Source organism: Ovis aries, chromosome 7 (assembly GCF_016772045.2).
Source record: "Ovis aries strain OAR_USU_Benz2616 breed Rambouillet chromosome 7, ARS-UI_Ramb_v3.0, whole genome shotgun sequence".
Taxonomy (NCBI): domain Eukaryota; kingdom Metazoa; phylum Chordata; class Mammalia; order Artiodactyla; family Bovidae; genus Ovis; species Ovis aries.
Window position 1 is genome coordinate 44,066,634 of NC_056060.1, and position 19,867 is coordinate 44,086,500.

At 51.9% G+C, this 19,867-nt stretch overlaps 2 protein-coding genes across 16 annotated transcripts in view; both read right to left on the reverse strand.

Annotated features, from left to right (window-relative positions):
- Nucleotides 1-3,263, reverse strand: part of SNX22 (sorting nexin 22) — a 30,201-nt gene extending 26,938 nt beyond the window's left edge. For 5 of the 6 annotated variants that reach the window (XR_006060375.2, XM_060417786.1, XM_042252334.2 and 2 more), the window contains exons 1-5: nucleotides 3,148-3,263; nucleotides 2,683-2,766; nucleotides 2,171-2,275; nucleotides 1,385-1,479; nucleotides 742-809 (exon numbers count right to left, since the gene is read on the reverse strand). Coding sequence is in view for 5 of the 6 variants with exons in the window: in XM_060417786.1 (XP_060273769.1) it covers nucleotides 742-809; nucleotides 1,385-1,479; nucleotides 2,171-2,275; nucleotides 2,683-2,766; nucleotides 3,148-3,222 (427 nt within the window). In the remaining variant the exon portion in view is untranslated. Of the gene's footprint in view, nucleotides 572-741; nucleotides 810-1,384; nucleotides 1,480-2,170; nucleotides 2,276-2,682; nucleotides 2,767-3,147 lie in introns of all 6 variants that reach the window. The other variant, XM_060417787.1, reaches the window with a different exon arrangement.
- Nucleotides 3,264-9,790: 6,527 nt separating this feature from the next.
- Nucleotides 9,791-19,867, reverse strand: part of SNX1 (sorting nexin 1) — a 38,420-nt gene continuing 28,343 nt past the window's right edge. For 2 of the 10 annotated variants that reach the window (XM_027971757.3, XM_042252336.2), the window contains exons 12-15: nucleotides 17,631-17,774; nucleotides 16,958-17,038; nucleotides 16,399-16,470; nucleotides 9,791-15,773 (exon numbers count right to left, since the gene is read on the reverse strand). In XM_027971757.3, the coding sequence (XP_027827558.1) occupies nucleotides 15,723-15,773; nucleotides 16,399-16,470; nucleotides 16,958-17,038; nucleotides 17,631-17,774 (348 nt within the window). In that variant the 3' untranslated portion in view covers nucleotides 9,791-15,722. Of the gene's footprint in view, nucleotides 19,728-19,867 lie in introns of all 10 variants that reach the window. The other 8 variants (XM_027971756.3, XM_042252335.2, XM_060417780.1 and 5 more) reach the window with 5 other exon arrangements.

Genomic DNA, 19,867 nt, shown 5'->3' on the forward strand with positions numbered 1-19,867 from the left:
CAGAAGGAAAACAGGAGGAAGGGGTAGGGGCCGCCAGGCAAGAGAAGGTGTGGGGTGGCCTGCAGCTCCCTGAGTTGCGGGGGGAACTGGACGGCACCTCCCCGCATCACCGCCACCACCCCTCCCCCCACTCCCGGGAACAGGAGGAGCCCATGCCAAGGCAGCAGGTAGCAGTTGGCCACCCCAAATGAGGCCTTGGCATTTCCAGTTCACTCTGTTCACATCTATGGTAAAGCCAGGCTGGTGAGGAATGGAGAGCAGGGGAGCCAAGCTCATTTCACCGTGCCTTCTCCCAAGAAGGCGATGGCACCCCACTCCAGTACTCTTGCCTGGAAAATCCCATGGACAGAGGAGCCTGGAAGGCTGCAGTCCATGGGGTCGCTACTAGTCGGACACGACTGAGCAACTTCACTTTCACTTTTCACTTTCATACATTGGAGAAGGAAATAGCAACCCACTCCAGTATTCTTGCCTGGAGAATCCCAGGGACGGGGGAGCCTGGTGGGCCGCTGTCTATGGGGTCACACAGAGTCGGACACGACTGAAGCGACTTAGCAGTAGCAGCAGGTCCCTGGAGAATACAAAGACTACAGGGGCAGCAGGGAGGTGTGGCCCCAAAGGAGGGCAATAGGGAGATGCTGCCCGGGATCCTGAAAGCTGGGAGACACCAAGTTCACCCTCATTCCCACCCTGCTACCTGGGCCCTAAATGAGGATTATAAGTCAGGAGGAACCATCTCACCTGGGGATGGGATGCAAATGTAAGGATCCATGGGGAAGCTGACGACAGGCCGGTGATACAGCTGCGAGCTAAGAAGAAAAGGGGTCATGAACAGTGGAGGGGGAGGCAGAGAAAAGTCTTGGGTTGGATGGAGACTAGGACCTGATGTCACCAAGGACCCACCGGGGAAAAGTGGGCAGTGGTATCAGGAGGGACAGGCCGGAAGCGGGAGGCCTTAGCACATGGCCACAAGGGGGCAGCAGGAGCCCAGGGCAGATGGAGACGGCCTTGCCCGTTGTTGCCAGGCAGGCACTCCCCCAGGGAGCTGAAGAGAGTGGCTGTGAACTTGCCTGGGGGAGCCTGAGGCAAGGGTGGAGATGCGGAAGCCCAGACTTTCACCTCCCAGGGGACTGCTGCTTCTATTTGTAACAGACTCAGTTCCGGAGGCAGCTAGGGTAACGAAGGTGCTCCAGAGAACAGCCCCTCCATTGGGTCAAGAAAATGACCAAGGAGGTCATATCTCAAACAGGAAGGACCAGGCTATGGCCTAGTAGATATGAGAAGGAAAGGGGCTTGGCCTCCTCACCTGCTGGCTGCAGAGAGCCCCCACCCCCCAGCCCTGGGTCCCCTCCCATGTCAGGCCCCTGTAGGGATGGATGCTCACCCCCAGTTGCCAGCCTTGGGGTCTGTGGGCCAGTGCCGAAGACTCAGGAATTCCAGTAGTTCCTTGGGCACATCCTGGTTCAAATATAGGATGCCCTGGAGAAGAGAACAGAGGAAACCTGTAATCAGATTGAGCCGTGTAATATGCAGAGCCTGGTACAAAATGAAAACCTGGGGCCCTTCCGGTAAAGAAGTTCAAGACACCCAGAGCGAAGCATTAAACCAAACTAGGGCCCTGCTGAGCACTAGCCCCAGGTGACAGATTGGCCCATGAAGCCTGCCTGGCCTAATCGGGCATAACTGTGCAGGAGAGAGGGGAAGGGCCTCCACCCTTATCATGAGGGCAGCGCACAATCTCACTCTGGAGGGAAAGAGAACAAGCCTGCATCTTACTGGGATCACCTACCAGTTCAGAGAGGGACGTTTAGACCCATTGTGCGCGAGTGCCAAGTCACTTTGGTCACGTCCGACTTTGTGACACTATAGACTGTAGCCTGCTAGGCTCCTCTGCTCATGGCATTCTCCAGGCAAGAATACTGGGGTGAGTTGCCATTCCTTTCTCGAGGGAACCTTCCCAACCCAGAGTTCGAACCTGTATCTCCTGCGTTGCAGGTCGATTCCTTACCACTGAGCCATCAGGAGGAGCCCCTTACTGTTTAGAAAATTGAGGCTTTAAGTATCGCCGATAAATATGGGTCCCTCTCACCCCATGTCCCCACACCTCTCTGCTTGGGTCCCCACTTTGGTCCTGTGGACTGAGGGGCAATAGAGTGAGACCCACACAAACCTGGATATAAGCCTCCAAGCCCTGCCGCCGCTGCTCCAGCCCTCTGGTCCTCCAGTTGGGCAGGCGTTTCGAGGGGAAGTCCGGCACTTTGTACAGTTTCTTGATCTGCCAGGAGGTTACCACGGTGCGATCACAGCATCCAGGCGGAGCCCTCAAGCTCGCTTCATCCCAGCCAAGAGCCCTCCCCAGTCCTCCCCGCCGCCACCTCCCCCAAACTTCAGGCTCTATCCTGAGACACACCCGCGTGGTGAGTGGCGGTTGGGACAAGAGCGAGAGGCGCCCCCAACTGCCCCGCCCCCAAGAGCCAGGACGCCAGACCGGCCGCCCAGGGGCACGAAGAGCACAGGCTGGGACCTGCCCAACTTTGCACCCTTTCCGCAGCCCGCGGGGACGTCTGTGTCCAAGACCTGAGCTCTCCTGGGCCTGGGGAGGTAATGGGGGTGGCAGAGACCTCCGGGGGGCCGGGCAGGAGCCGGGCCGGGGTGTGTGGTCGGTGGTGGGCGCAGCCTTACCCGCTTGTGGAGCGCGTGGAACTCGCTGTAGCGCCTCTGCACGACGTGTCTGCGCCCGCGGCACAGTACCTCCACTCGGAACACCTGGCGGACGCCGGCGGGCAGCCGGGTGAGCATAAGACCCGGCGCGAGGGCGCAGCCGGACCCGCTCCCGGCGACGCCCGCAGCCCACCCTCCGCCCGCAGAAGCACAAAGCGGCCTGGGAGCGCCGCTGCTCTCCGGACCCTCCCACGCTCCCACACACTTGGGGACTCTGCCCGATGCAGTCAGTCCCTCAAGAGCCGGGACCGCCGTCGGCAGGGCTAGCAAACCCCAGCGGCCCAGAAACCCTCGACAGGGTGTCCCCCGACCTCCTGGGCCGCCGCGCTCGGGCGCCGGAGCCCGGAGTGCGGGGTCCCCATTGCATTCGGCGCGGGGAAATTCGGTGGGTCCCCGCGCCCCTTCCCATCCACTGCCCCTGCTCACCATGTGGCCTTTCTCGGGGCTCTGCCGGGTGCCCTCGGCCTCGGGCCCCACCGACGGGATGTGAACTTCCAGCATCAGCGCGCCGCCCGCAGCCAAACTCTCGGAAAGCGGACCCTGGACCCCTGCGGGCCGGCCCCGCCTCCTCGAGCCTGCAGGCCCCGCCCCGGGCGTTCCCGCGCGCCGCCGGGTCCTGCAAGGGGCCGATTAGGCTGGACCCCCGGCGGCGGGAAGCGGGCGCGGCCCTTTGAGCCTAGTGGGGCGGCAGTGCGTGGGGACCTTTCAGCAGAGAGGCATCTGTTTGTCAAAGTGTCCGCATTCATCGAGTGCCCAGTGATTGCCAGGATTGCGGGCTAGCTCAGTTTCACCTGCTCTTGCTTGAACGCCTACTAAGGATTGTAAGCACCTAGGGAGGCTGGGCCCAGACCAACCACGGACGTCCCTTGCATTCCTCACACTCTTCCCCGGGACCAGGTTGCACTTCCATCTCCTTCCTTCCACCTCGACGCACGCTGGCTTTGATTTCCCCTCTCCCCCAGCATTCACAGGCCCCACCATTCACTAGGTTTCCAAATCCATTCCTCCCTTTCAATCATCTTTCAGCCCCACCTGCATCAGATTGGGGAGAGGCAGTGCAGGGACAAAGGCTCTGCTTTAGAAGTCAGACAGCATGGGTTTCCCCAACTGTGTATCTCTGTGCCCATTTGCAAAACTGGGATAATATGCCTCCCTCAGGAGAGTGTAGGAATGTTGAGTGACGATCCCTGCTAAGCCTTCAGCAGAGTAGATTTTGAGAAAATGGCAGTTTGTGAGCTCATCCTGGAGATATAGGTGGGTGGTGTTGGTGTACAGGACAATGGACGGGGAAGAGGGCTGTGGAAGGTGGCACTACACTGCTCTTGCCCATTCTCCTGGCAGAATCTTTTTGGGTCTGTGGCAGGATTTAATCCAGAACTCTCTCACCGGTGCTAGTAGGGGCTTCTGCTCCCAGCTCTCAGCATTCCTCCCCGCCCCCATAAGGGAGCTGTCCCATTCAGCACAAGCCTTCATTCCACTGACTTCTCCCCAGAGAGTCTTGGGGGCAGTGGAGGAAGGGAGAGTCCCCTGCCTCCGAGAACTCATACTTAGCAGAAGGCTTCATGGTGGGAAGGTGCAGCAGGCAGAGTACCTGTCTTTGCAGTTGGGTGGGGGGACCATGGAGTCACTTCCTCCCGCCTTAGTGCAGAGGTGCTGCAGTGCTGGAGCAGAAACCCCCTACTCCCATTCCCAGCTCTGCCCCCAGAGAGGCTGAGAGGAGGACCCTATATAGGGACAAGCAGGTCTCATCAATACCATGTCCTACACCATTTCCTCCCAAATTCCGTCTCACAAGGGTGCCAGAATCAGGAAGCTGAAACTTCTTGGAAGGGAAATGACCCAACATGAGGAGAAGTGCTGGGATTTCATTTCCTCCCTTGCTCTCCAGGGCCCTTCCAGTCAGGGACCCTGCACTTCTAGTCCTCTCCAGGGATGCTCAGACCTCTAAACTTCTTGGTCACCCATCCCAAGGAAGGTCTGCCCTCTATTCCTACCACCCAGATTGCTGCCACATCTACATCTTCTAATGGACCTCGCCTTTCTTTCTCGCTGCTCTCCTTCATGCAAAGTCCACTCTACCTAGCAGCACCGACTATCAAGGTTTCTGCCTAACACTGTCCAAAGGCTTTGCATTGTGCTTAAAGCAAAACCTCCCTTTTCCCCCAACCCTGCTCTCCAGAGCTTTAAATGACCTGGCCCAGCCTCCGTATCTCATTTTCTCTCCTCCCCTCTGGCATTGGGCTCCAGCCTCAATGACCTTCTTCCAGTTGTCAAACCTAACAAGCTCCTTCTGCCTCAGGTCATTTATACTCACTGTTTCATCTCCGTGTAACACCCTTTCCTGACTCTTCACCTGGCGGGCTTCGCCTAGAGCTTCCAGTCGTTAGCCTAAAACTCCCCTCTTCAAAGATGCCTTCCTTCCTTCAGTTCAGTCAGTTCAGTCGCTCAGCCGTGTCTGACTCTTTGTGACCCCGTATAGCCATGTCCAGCTCTTTGCAACCCCATGGACTGTAGAGAACCCACCAGGCTCCTCTGTCCATGGGGATTCTCATCAAGAATACTGGAGTGTGTTGCCATGCCCTCCTCCAGGGGATCTTCGCAACCGAGGGATTAAACCCAGGTCTCCCACATTGCAGGCAGATTCTTTACCATCTGCTCCACCAGGAAAGCCCAAGAATACTGGAGTGGACAGCCTGTCCTTTCTTCAGATCTTCCCGACCCAGGAATCAAACTGGGGTTTCCTGCTTTGCTGGTGGATTCTACATCAGCTGAGCTGCCAGCGAAGCCCTACTTTTTTTTGTAAATTGTGTTTCTCCCTGGTGTCCCCAACTCGGCATCCAGACTCAGTACCGTCGGCTCAGGGACATGGTCTCTTGCCATTTTACCACTATGGCCCAAGCCGGTCGTGGACACCCAGAAGAGATATTTGTTGCTTGAAAGACTATATGAATGAATGGTGGGGTGGGGTGGGGGAGCGGTTGTGGTGGGGAGTAGGTTGTTGGGTAAAGCCTGGGAACAGGAGGGAAGGCCTGGGAAAGAGGCAGGAAGGGAGCAGCGTTGCTGAAGGGTTATAGGAGGGCCTGCGGAGGGACACCAGGAATCCTCTTCCCACCTGCGGAGGCAGACACCTAGCTCTCTCTGTCTCTTACCCTCTCTCTGCAGACGGTCATCTACCTTATTCATTTGTTCAATTTTCAGGTTTCCCTGAGAAGTCTCAAATCAATGGATTTTCATTCCCAGTTATAGGAGATTTGATGCACCTGATGTGAAATATCTTGTAGGAAGTCTGCAGCTCCTTTTGCATGCTAAGTCGCTTTAGTTGAGTCTGACTCTGTGTGACCCTATGGACTGTAGCCCGCCAGGCTCTCTGTCCATGGGATTCTCTAGGCGAAAATACTGGAGTGGGTTGCCATGCCGTCCTCCAAGGATCTTCCCCACCCAGGGATCAAACCAGCATCTCTTGTGTCTCCTGCAGTGACAGGCGGGTTCTTTACCACTGGTGCCACCTGGGAAGCCGCAGCTCCTTACTCCATGCATTTCATTCATACATGAGTATAAAGATTCAAAAGAAGAAAAACAAGATCCTGGATCTGGAGATACTTATGTCTTTGGGGAGATAAAACGACGTCCAGAGACTATTTTCCTGTAAAGAGGAACACCTGACATGATGTACACTCCAGAGCAGTTACTACTGTCAAAGGAAAAGTTTGTTTCCTGTATTCTTTAAGCGCTGGCTGGCTCCCTATATGAACACTGAGCTAAGTTCCAGACTCAAGTTATAGGGCCCTGACTGGGGTTTTCTCAATGTGTAGGCCTGGCAGGCAGTCTGATCCCTTGAGTTTTCCACAAGGTCACTGGTGAATCTGATGCTCCCTGTTGGGGGCCATGTTGGAAACGCCTGCCTGTTACAGCTCACACCAGCCCCGCCAGGGAGGGGGGCCACTTTCACCCCGCTGGCCAGACGTAGAGCCTGGAGATGAAGATCAAGGACCGAGCAGAGGGCAAAGGCTGGGGGCGGAGGTGTTCTGCCGACCCGACCCGGTCCTGGGGCCGCCTGGTCCCGGGCATGCAGGTGGGCTGGATGCCGGCTCCCGTCCCCCGCCCCTCCACCACCCGCCCGGCCCGGCCCTCCCGCGTCCTCCGCCGCCCGCACACAAAGCTCCTTTCACGGACTCGGGCTCGACTTCTGCTGCTCCGGAGGTTTGGTTAACCCCGTTAAGAAAACAAACAGCTCCTGGGCCGGCGGGCGCCGCTGGGCACAGAGGCTGGATTCTTCCCCTCCCCGCGGGCGGGCGGAGGCAGACTGACCTGGGGTCCCAGCAACCCTGGGGCGAGGCTGGGCCAGGACTGCTGCTGGGTGGGGGGCGGGCGTGGGAGCTCCGGTCACCTGGGCAACCTTGGACAACACCCTTGTTTCTGGGTCCTTATCTGCACCAGGGGAGTTGTGTGTAGACTGAATGATACCATGCTGGCATAGTGTTAGTAAGCAAATGTAGGCTATTCTTATTTGACTGAATTAGATGAATTCGCTGTTTTTGTAGGCCAAAACTGGGGGGTTTTGGAGATTACACATAGTTCATCTCATATATTGTTAATGATTCATTTTTGAAACAAAAACAAACTCTTCTATTCCTTTCAGTATCCTGAGGTTGCAAGGTTAGCTTAAAAACACACACACCAAAAATCCTATTAGTTACTCCAATTACTAACTCTGTAATCAGGCTTTTCCTGATATTCTAATATTGTACAACCAGAAAACAAAAAAAATTAAGATAAAGAATTGGAAGCAGAGGTTGGTGTAAATAAGCAACTGTCCTATTCATTCTAAGTTTCAGAGCACTTAACTGCTTAATAAATACATCTTATACATCTGAAATAATATAATTTAGAAATTTATGTTGTAAATATTGGACTTTGGTGTAGATACCTAAAAATAGTTCTGCTGCTAAAACATTTTAAATGATTAGCTAGTCTAAATTCATATTATAGATGAGGAAACAGGTGCGAGGGAGAAGTGGGCTGTGGACAGGGCTGTGTTAGGAAGGCACCTCTGACAAGCACATCCTGCCCGAGCCCTGAGAGCAAAGTTTGGCCCCAGGTTAGGCTGGTGATGTTTCTCAGGGGACTGGTAGGCTGCAGCCAGCAGTGTCGCTCCTAGGAGCCACCTGCCTCTTGCTGCAGGACAGAAGCACAGCTGCTTCAGACAGCATACCAGGCCAGGGCAGGGGAGCTGCGGAGAGCACCCCAGCCACCTGGCGCCGGAGCAGGAGCTTCCCAGGGACACTCTTCTGGCCGTACAACAACTCACTCCTAACTTCCCTTACAGTGGCATGTCAGGGGAACAACCGATCGCCCCTCTGGTGTGCTGGCACGGGGGTTCAAGGTACTCAGGTACCCTCAAGTCACAGGAGTTTATCACGACGAAGGCTGTAAGACCAAGAACTAAGGATAACAGGTAAAGCTGCGGGGGTCCCCACAGCAGCAGGCCTTCCTGACTGGAAGGGAGGGGCTGCCCCACCCTCGACCCACTCGAGCCTTGGATGTTGTCTGGGGTTTCTCGGCAAGTAGAGTTTTTAGCCTCTGCCATTAATGGTCCCCAGCTACTCACCCAAGCTGCTTCTCCGTCTTCCAGCTTCTGCTCTTGCCACACATTGAGCACATCTGGGGAAAGCACCTCACAGGGTCAGAGAAGTGCAAATGCCTACAATGTCAGGTGGGCAACTTCTCAATAACCCTGCTGTGTGAGTTTGTTCGACCTTTAAGGAAACAGCTTAGAGAGTTAGCGTTTAGATCCTCCTTGTCCGTCTTCAGATGTGGGATATCGGAGTGCAGACAGGCTGAGTCAAGCAGACTAATGTTCAAGCCTTAGCTCTTCGGTGTGACCCTGGGCAAGCTGCTTAAGGTCTCTAAGCCTCAGTCTTTTCATGTAGATAATGACGCCCACCTGGCAGGGTCATGGTGCCGGGTGAGTTTCACAGCCCTGCACCCACTGGCACAGGAAGGTGTTTACCACATGGCAGCTCTTGTTACGGGGTCCTGGGGCAGGATGGGACTACTGGGACAGTCTGGACGCTGCCCTGCACGTTTCCTGGCTGCCAGGTGCCTCATCACTTTTTCTGGTGAGGCTGCTGATGTTCCCAAGGAGAGACCCACTCCTGGGCCCCTGTGGCCGTTTCCACTGTCACTCATAAGAGAAGAGGAAGCTGAGAGCACTTGAGCTAGAAAGGGGCAGTCATCTGGAAACAATTGTCACATCCCTTTAGAGAAAGGTCCTATCTCAGATGGGACAGGGTTTTTTTCTTTGGGGTTTTTTCTGGACCCAGAATGAATCCCACAGAGGCTGAGCAGCTGGCCTCCTCTGAGCAGCCTTGATGTTGGGGGTGGGGAGGATTTCTGCCCCAGAGGTCTGGTCAGCAGAGCCAGAGGGGCATTTCCACAACACACAAAGGCAAAGGGGAGGGAGGAGGCTTATCAGGGGCAAGCAATGAGGCAGGTGGCTATCACCTCCCACCTGCAGGCCTCACCTGGGGCACTGAACACCGATTCTGCCAACCACTGCAAAGCCTGTTAATTGCTCAGTCAGTCGTGTCCAGCTCTTTGTAACCCCATGGACTATAGCCCACCAGGTTCCTCTGTCCATGGAACTCTCCAGGCACGAATACTGGAGTGGGTTACTATTCCCTTCTCCAGGGATCTTCTCAACCAAGGGACTGAACCAAGGTTTCTTACATTGCAGGCAGACGCTTTACTGAGTCACTAGGGAAGCCCACAGCAGCACAGCCCACCAAACCCCAAATCAGGCCTATTTCTGAATCTCGAAGTGGAGGAGGGACCTAGATGAGTATCCATCTAGAGTAACCATGATCTTAAGGAGTTCAGAGCCATGGAGGCTGGTGAGATAACATTACAATCAAGGGTGAGAAAGACCAGAATTTTAAGGAGACAGCGAAGTGCTAAGTCAAGAGCTATAAAGGAGCCGGGGTTCCCACTCTGGTGGGGAATAGGGTAGGGTGGAGGGTGGGTCAAAGAAAATTCCCCAGAGAATGTAGGCCTCAAAGGATGCAGTGGGTTGTTTTCCCACAATGAAAATAGCTTTATTTAATGTTTATGATTATAAAAATAATATACAAATTCCAAGCAATATCAGATAGTATAAAAATTTTAAATAATGCAAAATTCCATCCCTGGAGGCAACCACAGTTAACAATTCAATTAACATCCTTCTCATATATATATAATTTTATATAAATGCAGACCATATCATACATGTAATTCTGTAACCTATTCTTACTCAAAAATTAGTTCTTGCCAATGAATATACTGTATATCATCTTCAATGACTGTATATCTAATTGCATTATGTACCATAATTCATTTAATCCCTTCCTGCTGTACATTTAGATTGATTTCAAATTTTACAGCTGTAAACAGTGCTATGATGGGCTTCTTTGCATAACCATCTTTCTGGACTTGGGTTTCTAGAAGTGTCTATGGGAATCCCCAGTGAGTGTCCTGACACACCAACCAGTGCCCTCATCTCTATTTACTCACACTTTCTTCCACAATATGGAAGGCTGGCGGTTTCAGACAGGTGTAAGTTTAAGATTGAAGGGAGGGACGAGGGCTTGAGATAGGGTGCTTCAGGTGCAAAGGCCACCGATAATAAAGGCTTCTTATGCTACACTGCAGTGGCAAAGGAAGGAGAGTGTGTGGAGTCTGTTTCTGTGAGGTACGCACACTGCTGTGAAGGACTAGGAGATAAACAGGGAAAGGCGAGCTGGAGTCCTCTCAAAGCAGGCTGTGAAGGCCAAGTGGCAAAGCCCACTGTTGGAGATCATTCAACAGTTACCTACATAGCACCTGTTTAAAGCCCAGATATTTTCAGGGGTCACAAGGTTAAAGAGATGTTCCACTTTGGAGAGTTTATTAATTTTTTTTAATGCCTTAAATTGCTTTTTGTGCTTCAGTGACCTGCTCATCACATCCTGTTCTTTGTAGCCATTGCGCTCCTATGGATACCCTAAGGCCCAAATTAAATATTACAGAATTTTTGTTTGGCGGAGATTGCCAACATTAAGCCACACAACTGGTATCACAAGACATTGGCAGATGATGGCACACCAACCCCGGGGCCGGAAGACAAGGATAAGTCGTTATAGCGCATTTCTAACTCTGAGCTCTGACCCAGCTCTTCCCCAACGTGGAGCTGAGACTTTCAGCCAGTGACTCATTAAGGCAGAGTGTCCTGTTCAGGCATGGGTCAAATGCAAGAAAGGAGGGAATCACCACTCTCTTCCTTTTCTACTCCTCCCCCTCCCAAAGGCTGCTGGGAACTGGTGGGGGAAATCCCACCACCTTAGGGTCTGCTGTTCCTCAGAATCCATGGTTTTCAATCCCACATGGGCTCTAAACATGCTCAGCAAAGGACACTCCTTCCATCACCGTGCTCCTTTCTCAACCAGTTCCTGGCCCCATCTTTAGATTTCCACTATCTTCTCACGATTTTTCAAATTTGAGATGCACAGACGTTCTTTGTTTTCTTTAGGCTTCTCAGCTACAGGTGCATTCAGAACGAAAATCACTCGGAAAGAGCTCAGCGTTACAAACATCCACATGTAGCGCGTCCTATCATTTCTACTCCTTGCATCTGTTCTGTTGCTGAAGATCCATTCTGAATGCTGGGGTCTCTTCAGCTCTAAGCCCTCACCTTCAGGACTGCGGAGCCCAGAGACACATGGGGGAAACAGCCCACAGGGAAGCAGGAGGGTAAGACTCATTTCCACACCTCTTCTGTAAACCACCTGACTCACAGTAGGTCAACAAGGTAGCTGTGTCTGAGAGCATCTGGACTGCCAAGCAGGAGGTCAATCTTTCCTCCCCAGCCCCAGCTGCGAGGCTCCCTGCGCTGTGCGTTTTGCATTTGCTCCCAGACATAGCTGATGGCTACTCCCCTTCTGTCCTCTGAATTCTGTTAACCTGTTAGGTCTGACATGCCTTTAAATGAAACAAAGCCAGCTTTGAGTTTGTATCTCCCTCACCTCTCGGCACAGTCCTCCCTTTTCCCGCAGCCGAGCCTCTTATGTGAGTGACATGGTCATGCACTTGCTCTCACCACTGCTTCCCCGCCCATTTGCTCCAAACCTATTTGGCCTCCCGTGCTACCTGCCATGGCCGTTCTCACCAGGCACCCTGAAGCCCAAGCCAGAAGCTCATGGGTCATGCCAGCTGCCTCTCTCTTCCTGAGGCCTTTCATCGTATCAGTGAGCAGCCCCCAGGGGCTCTCTGCTGCCACTGACTCCTCTCCCTGAGCCCGGACTCCATTACTACTGCCCTCCTCAGCACTCCGGCTGACTCTCTGTGCCTCCAGCCTTGTATCTTCTGATATGTCTACATCACAAATGTGAACACGCTATTTCCTGCTTAAGTCCTTCCAGGAGCTCCCCATACTTGCAGGGTCATGTTCAAAGTGCACCACAGGTGACAGGCACTGTGTGATCCAGCTCTTGCTCATCACTCCACGGGCCGCCCACTGACTTGACTCTGGCCACATCGAGCCACTGGTATTCCCTAGATGGGCCCACCTCTCACGACATGACACAGGAAGGTAGATGGTCCCGCAGAAGGAACAAAAACCTCTTCACCTTGAAGACACAGTTCAAGCATCCCATTCTCCAATTTCTTCCTCCTGAGTCTCCAAGTGGAACAACTCCATCTTTGTGGCCCTATCCCCGCATACAGGCCTCTGGCTCAGTATGGGTAAACTGCTATTGGTCTTAACTTGCAAGTTCTGCACAGAAATGCACAGGCCCTGAAGACAGCTGGCTCCGTCAGCCTTGGGACAGAGGAAAGCTCTGAGAAGGAAGCTTTGACAACAGAAGGGAGTCTGTCCCCAGGAAATAACAAAAACAGACTTACATCAAGAGGGTCACTGGATGGAACAAAACAAAGCAAAGAGAAAGCTTAAAATTATCTTAGAGAGTTAAAAATATGAAAAAGGGAGATGAGAATAAAATTTATGGGGCTACTATGAATTCATGATTTTTAATTATTTATATCATCTATCTCTATCCCTTCAATATTTCCATGTATCTTTATCTACAGTTATTTCCTTGCTCTGTCTGCCAAGAAAAGCCTAGAAGCAATGACATTCTAGTAGCAATGGGCACTCAGCACCCAGATCTTGATTTCTTAAGATCATTTTCCATTCAAAGGAATCAAGATTCCCTGGCAAAAAATGGCTGATTCCAAGGCTGGGGCTAGGAAGATACAAGGTAAGTCTGGAACACCTTAAGCCAGAAAGTAAGAAAGTGTTTTTTAAAAAAAAATGAAAGGGACATATTAAAAAGACATAGGAGCCTGCTAGAAATCTGGGATGGTTTGAGAATCAAAGCAATACCTAGCAACTTTGAGTAAATAGGAATCCATTCATCCATACCTATAAACAAACATTAATAAGTAGGGAGGAAGATGCTTTCCTTTAGAAGTAGAATGTCAAACAAGTGTAGAAGAAACTATGGAGTTAGAGAATCACACTGAATGAAGAACAAGGTATGTACATGACATCAAAGTGTCTCCCCACAAGCAACCTGTTGCTTACAAAGGGGAGAAGTCAACTTAGAAAGGGGAAGTCTGGCAGACTTGAACTTAACCAAGTGATCACAGAGCCAACGTCAATATTAATGGGATCAAGTAACATCACCTGCCAACTTAAGACACACACAGAAGACACGTGACTTTTGTGATGTTCCTGTCCAACATGCCAAACCCTAATCTAGTCCATGAGACCAATCCAATTTGAGGAACATTCTACAAAATGTGTGGCTGTATTCCTCAAAAAGGCCAAGGTAATAAAAGGAAAGACATCTGAATCGAGGGACACGTGTGAGCATGTTTCACAACTAACGTAACACATGATTCTGCATCGGGAACAGGGACTCACGACAGAGGGCAGCACTAGGGCACCAGACACAACTTAAACAGTGGGCACGCGCAGATAACCGCCTCCTGTCAGCGTCAGCACGGCGTCAGCACTATGCTTCCCACTTCTGCCAAATGGTCACGGTTACAAATGTTGAGAGGAAGTCCTTTTTCTTAAGGAAAGGCTTACTGAAGTTTTGGGGTAGACGGGTAACAATATCTACAACTGACTCTCAATGATTGAGAAAATACAACATGTAAATACAGATAAAGCAAATCGTAAGTCATAAAGCAAATGGGGTGGTAAAATGTAAGTACTTGGTAAGTGGGAGTTCTTCGTGATATTCCTGTAACTTTTCTGTAAGTTTAAAATCATATGAAAATTCTAAAAGTTCCCAAACAAACCAGCAATCCAACAACAAGGGATAAGTAAGAATTATGGTACAGTCACTCTATGGAAGCCTTAAAATTAGAGCGTTACAAATAAACGTCTGTGAAAATACATAACAAGATAGAAAAAATGCTTATAGCTTATACAGGGTTGAATGATGAAAGCCGGATACAGAGTATTTTATGTGTCCATTATTATAACTAAGCAGAGCAAGCATATAAGTAAGATTGGAAGGGTAATATCAAAGGTGGTAATAAGGATATTAGGGGGAAGGGAGAGATTGAGTGACTTTTCCTTAAAAAAAAAAAAAAAATCAGCATATTGAAAAAAATACTTGCCAGCATAGGCACTCCCGTCAGGCAGGTATGCTGGAGAATACTGGAGATCAGTGCTACTGACTGCCTTCTCTTGCCTCAGGCTGCCCCACTCAAACCTTGACACCTATCCCTCACCCCAAGAACAGATAGATACTGTGGGTTTGGAGCGCCCTCAGCAAGGGCATCTGAGGGTGGTGGGGCTAGGAGTATGAGGCTCCCCTGCAGGCAGTCTGCCAGCCCTGCCCCACACAGCAGCTTCGCAGTCTGCTCTGAGCAGCGAGCTTAGCAGCTGCGGACACAGCTGAGGGGAAGCCCAGCAAGGGCACATCTGAGACTGGGCCTCCCTGGCCAGGCCAGCACAGAGACCCCTTTGAATGCCCTTGGCTTGTGCTTATAACACCAGGGCCTCTTGCCGACATGCTCTCTCCTGGGCATAGACCGTAAAGCTTCTCGGAACTCAGAAGGTTTAGGAACCCTGGGATGACTTTTATCTCAAGGCAGAGTGCCTGGTTCTGTTATCAGTGGGGTGAAGTGTTAAGTCCTTATCAGTTCTTTACATTTTTAACATAAACCAGTCTACTGAGCACCTGCTTTGATGGGTGGCAAAAAGAAGTTCGGAACACAAGCCTTTGCTATCAGAAGGCAAACTCTCAGAGAGCCCTGGGCAGCTGAGAGAAACAGGGCAGGAATAAAAATGAAAGTCTGCCTCCTTTCCGGGAGAACTGGTTTTGTTCCTCTTATTAGAAGAAACGTGTCTAAAACTCCTTCCCTAAAGAAGCAGGAGTAAGAGTTAGTAAGAGACCCTCAGAACAGGCAGCTGGGGTAGAGAGAGCAAAGGAAACCCCAGTCCTGCGGGGAAGCAGGAGCCAAGGCCCACGAGCTCCGGTGGAGAGGAACTCATTGCATGACTCTACCGGGCACTTCTTGTTTACAGCTGCTTCCCAACTGTTCCCCAGCCTAGAGCAAAAAGCACCACCATTCTCAGTCATGTGACCCGATTTTAAAGTATTTTATTACATAATCTTTTCATGGCACCATCAGGAGTAACAGAAAACGTTATCCTCAGTTCCTAACCACATCCTGAAAAATATACATTTGTATTTATATATTTATATCAATACTCCACCCCATCCCCTAATTCCACCACCTAGTATAGGACTTTTGCTTAAAGCAAGAAACTATTCTTTCAGGTAAGAAAATATATATGGAAGCTAAGTGAAGTAACGGTTAGAGGGACTGGGGACAGCTCGGTCGTGGGGGCAGGAGGGAAGGGGTGAAGTCCAGGCTGGGCAGGATGCATCGCTGGGCCCGGCAGAGGTGGAGGACAGTGTATAAAAAGGCAGCGTCAGGCAGGCGGCTCTGGTGTCCTCGGTCCATTAGGAGATGGCCTTTGCCTCAGGAAGGAAGGCTTCCCAGTACTTAGCCAGCTGCAAAGAAGTGGGCTCAGTAAGCAAGTGCTCCCATCGAGTGGCAGAGCCTGAGCCTGGAAGGGGAGTAAGCCAAGGCACTTCCCCAAGTGCCCTTGGCCAGCACAGGGAGGCCTAGGCTGACGCCAAGCTGAGGAAATGGGTATGCTGAGAGGAGACCCTGGGACAGACCGGCTGGCCAGCCACACTACCCTTACCTCTCTAAACTGAAGGAAGCATCAAGGGCAAGGTCTGAAGACAGTCCTGGTTCTGCCCCAGAGGAAGTACCCCCGTGGGGGCCACAGCTTGGCTCAGGTCAGTCAGCTCCTCACAACAGGGTCACTGTTCCACATACCGATTGGGACCTCAGCCTCAAGAGGGCTAGGTGGTATCAGGGGGTTACAGGGAGAGGAGAGTTGGGGTTTGTCCTTAAAAACTAACTCACTGTAGGATTAAGGCTATCCTGCTTATTAGCAAAAGACCCTACTGGATGCTCCACATTAGAGAAACAGGACTTATGTTCAATTATTGATTAAGCAGGGCCCAGACCCCTGATGTATGCCAGACCACCCTGTCACCAAAATCTCAAGTATGCAGCTGGCCCAAGCAAGCAGGAGAGGAAGAAAGCCATGCACAAGTTACATACCTGCTGCTGTGAATACAGGAGTGTCTCGAGGTACTTGATCACGTGGTTTCTGAAGTCCTTGGATTTCTCTTTCTAAAGGAGACAGGATTCTACACTGACCATCCGGACAGTTGCTCCTTCCCTTCTTGACAGGATGGTGATGTTTTTGCTGACCAAGGCTGAACACAGCCTCAGAAAGGAGAGGCAGCAGCTGGATTAGCTACAATTTCCAGCCCAATAACCTCTTGCAAGGCTTTCTTGAATGGTGGCAGGGTGGGAAAGCGAGGAAAAAGGACAGGGGAGTAGAGGGGTTATGACAGGGCAAGCTTTGTTTTGTGTCTAACTGCTCTGGTCCAGCAACCAGTGGAGGACAGCCACTTTGCCTCAGGAACAAACACACAAACGTGAGCGCGCGTGCACACACACACACAGACACATACACAGCCATGCTTGGTCATAATAACTGCCAGGTCGCTGGCACTGCCATCTGTCTCCCTACTCAGTAGAGATGTGGACAGAACCAGTACTACCACTAAACCAGGCACTGCACACTGGTGAGGAGGAGGATCTTCTACCTTACCTCAAACCGTATCACTTCTTTTCGGACCACAGTTGAAATCCTTTCAAAGTCCCTTTCATACTGAGTCACCCGAGACTCCCACTGGGAAGAAAGAGGAAAGAAAGGATCCTTTAACATATTATGGAGTTACTATTAAGTCTTTACCTCTGAACAGCAACTGTGTATCTGAAACCTGAATTGGTCATTTGTTTGTCCCTCTGGGTAAGATTAGATATGGAGATTCCACAGGTAATCCAGACTCCAGTAGAGGTCACCTCTGGAACTGGCTGGGAAAGAGGTGCCATGTGCCTCAGGCCAAGTCTGGTTCCTAAGAAATCTAGTTCCCCAGAGGCTCCAGTTCAGGTACTTGCCAGCAAGGCTGGGAGGCCCAGAGAACTGAATTTAGTTCTCACCAGAAGGGCACATATGAATCACCTTGGAGCTTTTCAAAGACCCAGGCAGGACCGCTCCTGCAGAGATTCTAATTTGGCAAGTGTGGGTGAAACAGGAGAGGAGGAGGAAGGCCCTGTCTCAGGGCAGACCCTGGGCCATTCGCAGAGGCTTTGCCGGCCACTGTCCTTTAGACTCCATTAGTTCTCCTGCCTGCTGAGGGGTTCTAAGCAGCTCAGTGGGGTGGAACCCGGACTCACTCAGGAGCTAGAACGTCCCTGCAGGTCTGCCTCGGGGGGCTCACCTCTACAATCTCATCCTTGGCCTGCTGCAGCTTGTCAGGCTTGTTGGCCCACAGCAGCCGAGCCTCAGCCTCCCGCTTCTTCTGCAGGGTGGCCTGAGCATCCTGCCAGCGCTGCCACGTCTTCATGCGCTGGTCAAAGGCGGCCTGTGAGGATGAGGTTTGGGGAGAAGCACAACCAGCCCTTCAGGCGCTCTGCTGGCTCTGCCTTGGGAGGAGGGGGCTCTCCCAGCGACTGTGCTGGGGAAGGGCTGAGCAAGGGCAGGTTCCACAATCTCGTGTTAATGCCCAGCTTGAAGTGTAATGTCCAAAAGCACAAGCTTGGGTAAGACTTCTCTCCAAGGCTCCAGTAGACCAGCGTCATGCTGCGTCATGCTGCTCCCAAGGCTGGATGGCCCAGCACAAGCAGGTGGTCTGATGCCCAGGCCCAATCTATGGCTTTCAAACAGACTCCCTGAGATCACTCAGTTCATGAGTCTACACACTTTCCTTAAATGCCTGCGCTGTGCCAAGGGCTAAGAATATAGTGGGAAATGAAACACACAGGCCTGCTTTCATGGAGCTTGAAGTCTAACAGGAAAGCCTGACACTGTATTACTAACTGCCAATAAGTAATTATAAGAATGCAGAGTACAGAAAAAACAAGCAGAGTACTGCAAAAAAACACTTGAGGACCTAGTTGAGCCTGGGAGACACATCAGAGAAGACCAACCTAAGGAAGCAAACTCTATACTGACACCCAAACAATATACAGGGTGAGCTCGACAGATCTCCCCACCCTCCTTCAGCTTAACAGATCTTTATACTAAGTAAACTTCATCTCATCCATACATTCAATTGCTCGCGGCTATCAAGGCCTTCAAGAAGCTCTCTGAAGTCCATTTGCTGGTCTTCCCTGTTTTCAGTTCCTTGATCACAATCAGCATGTCCAGAGGATGCCTGGTGGACTAACCAAACCATCTCGCACCCCCACTGGCTCTGTAGGCTTCAAGAGGCTGGGATGAAAGGGCTCTGCCTGGAGCAGCCTCCCAACACCGCTCCTTCTGCTCCCCCACCCTGTGAGAGAGTTCCCTGGATGTTTTTCAGGCCTCCTTAGTTCAGGCCTTTGCCAAGACTTGAACCTCAAGGAGTGAAAGGACACCAAATTTATCTTCCCCTGCACTGTCACTGGGGCTTATCTGCAATTTCTAAACAGCTGAATAAAGGATCAGGTAAAGTGTGACCTCAAATCCAGCCTAACACCCTCGGCTAACTGCAGTACAGCTGCAGGTTTCCGCAGAGAAGTAACAACTGTTCATCTCTCCAGTCCCACTGCCGGCACATGACCACGAGAAGGGCGGGTGAGGGGTCTCTGAGAAAAGACCAGTTTGCAGTCTGAGCACTAAGGCGAGCTGCCTCAGTAAGGCCTCCCTCACCCCTCTCCATACAGGGTCCCTGGCCTGAGGGTCGTATCCAAATGCTGAGCTCTCCAGAAGCCCCAGACAACACTGCTCTCTGAAAGCATCCCCAGAGAGAACCCTTCCCTGGGGTGGCTTTCTAGTCTAAGCAGTCTGACCTGTTCCAAGCATGCCAGAACAGGTTACTTTTCCAGCCTCTTCTGACTCTGAGTCAGCAGCAAACCAAGCAGCAATGGGAGAGGACAGTGAGCAAGCTTGCAGACTATATTAAGCAACTCTGCCACGGAGAAAATGCGCCCTGGGGGCAGCGTGGCTCCTGACGATGCAGGAGCTCTCAGGCTGGGGAGAGCTCGGGCATGGGGGTGCGGGGGGGGAGAGAGAGTGAGAGTGAGTGTGTTTGTGTGGCTCTGTTCCAACTCAGAGGCTCAGATGTTCTGGTCCCAACCTGGATCAGGCAGATTCAGGCCCTATTAGGGCAGGTGCCAGGCTCCCTCTTGACTCCTTCCTCTGTCTCAGAGAGGCCACGCGAGAACTAATCTCACTGCCCAGTGAAGCTTCCTCAGCCACTCTGAAAGATCAGGGAAACCAGAGTGCCTTGGTCACCAGAAGAGAAGGTGAGGTGCCTGACCTGAGGGGCAGGCTGCAGTCTTCTCACCGGTGTGGTCAGCACAGCACAGCTCTGGTGACAAGCTCCCTCAGCCCCCTGGCCACCCTCCTCCATGTAGCAACACACTGGTTGTGTGGAGTTACCTAGTGGCCCACACTGGAGGGAAAAGTGGAAGCCAGCAAGAGCTCTTACCAGGGCCAAGCTGCTGCATACTATTAGGAAGGCAAAGGCCAGAG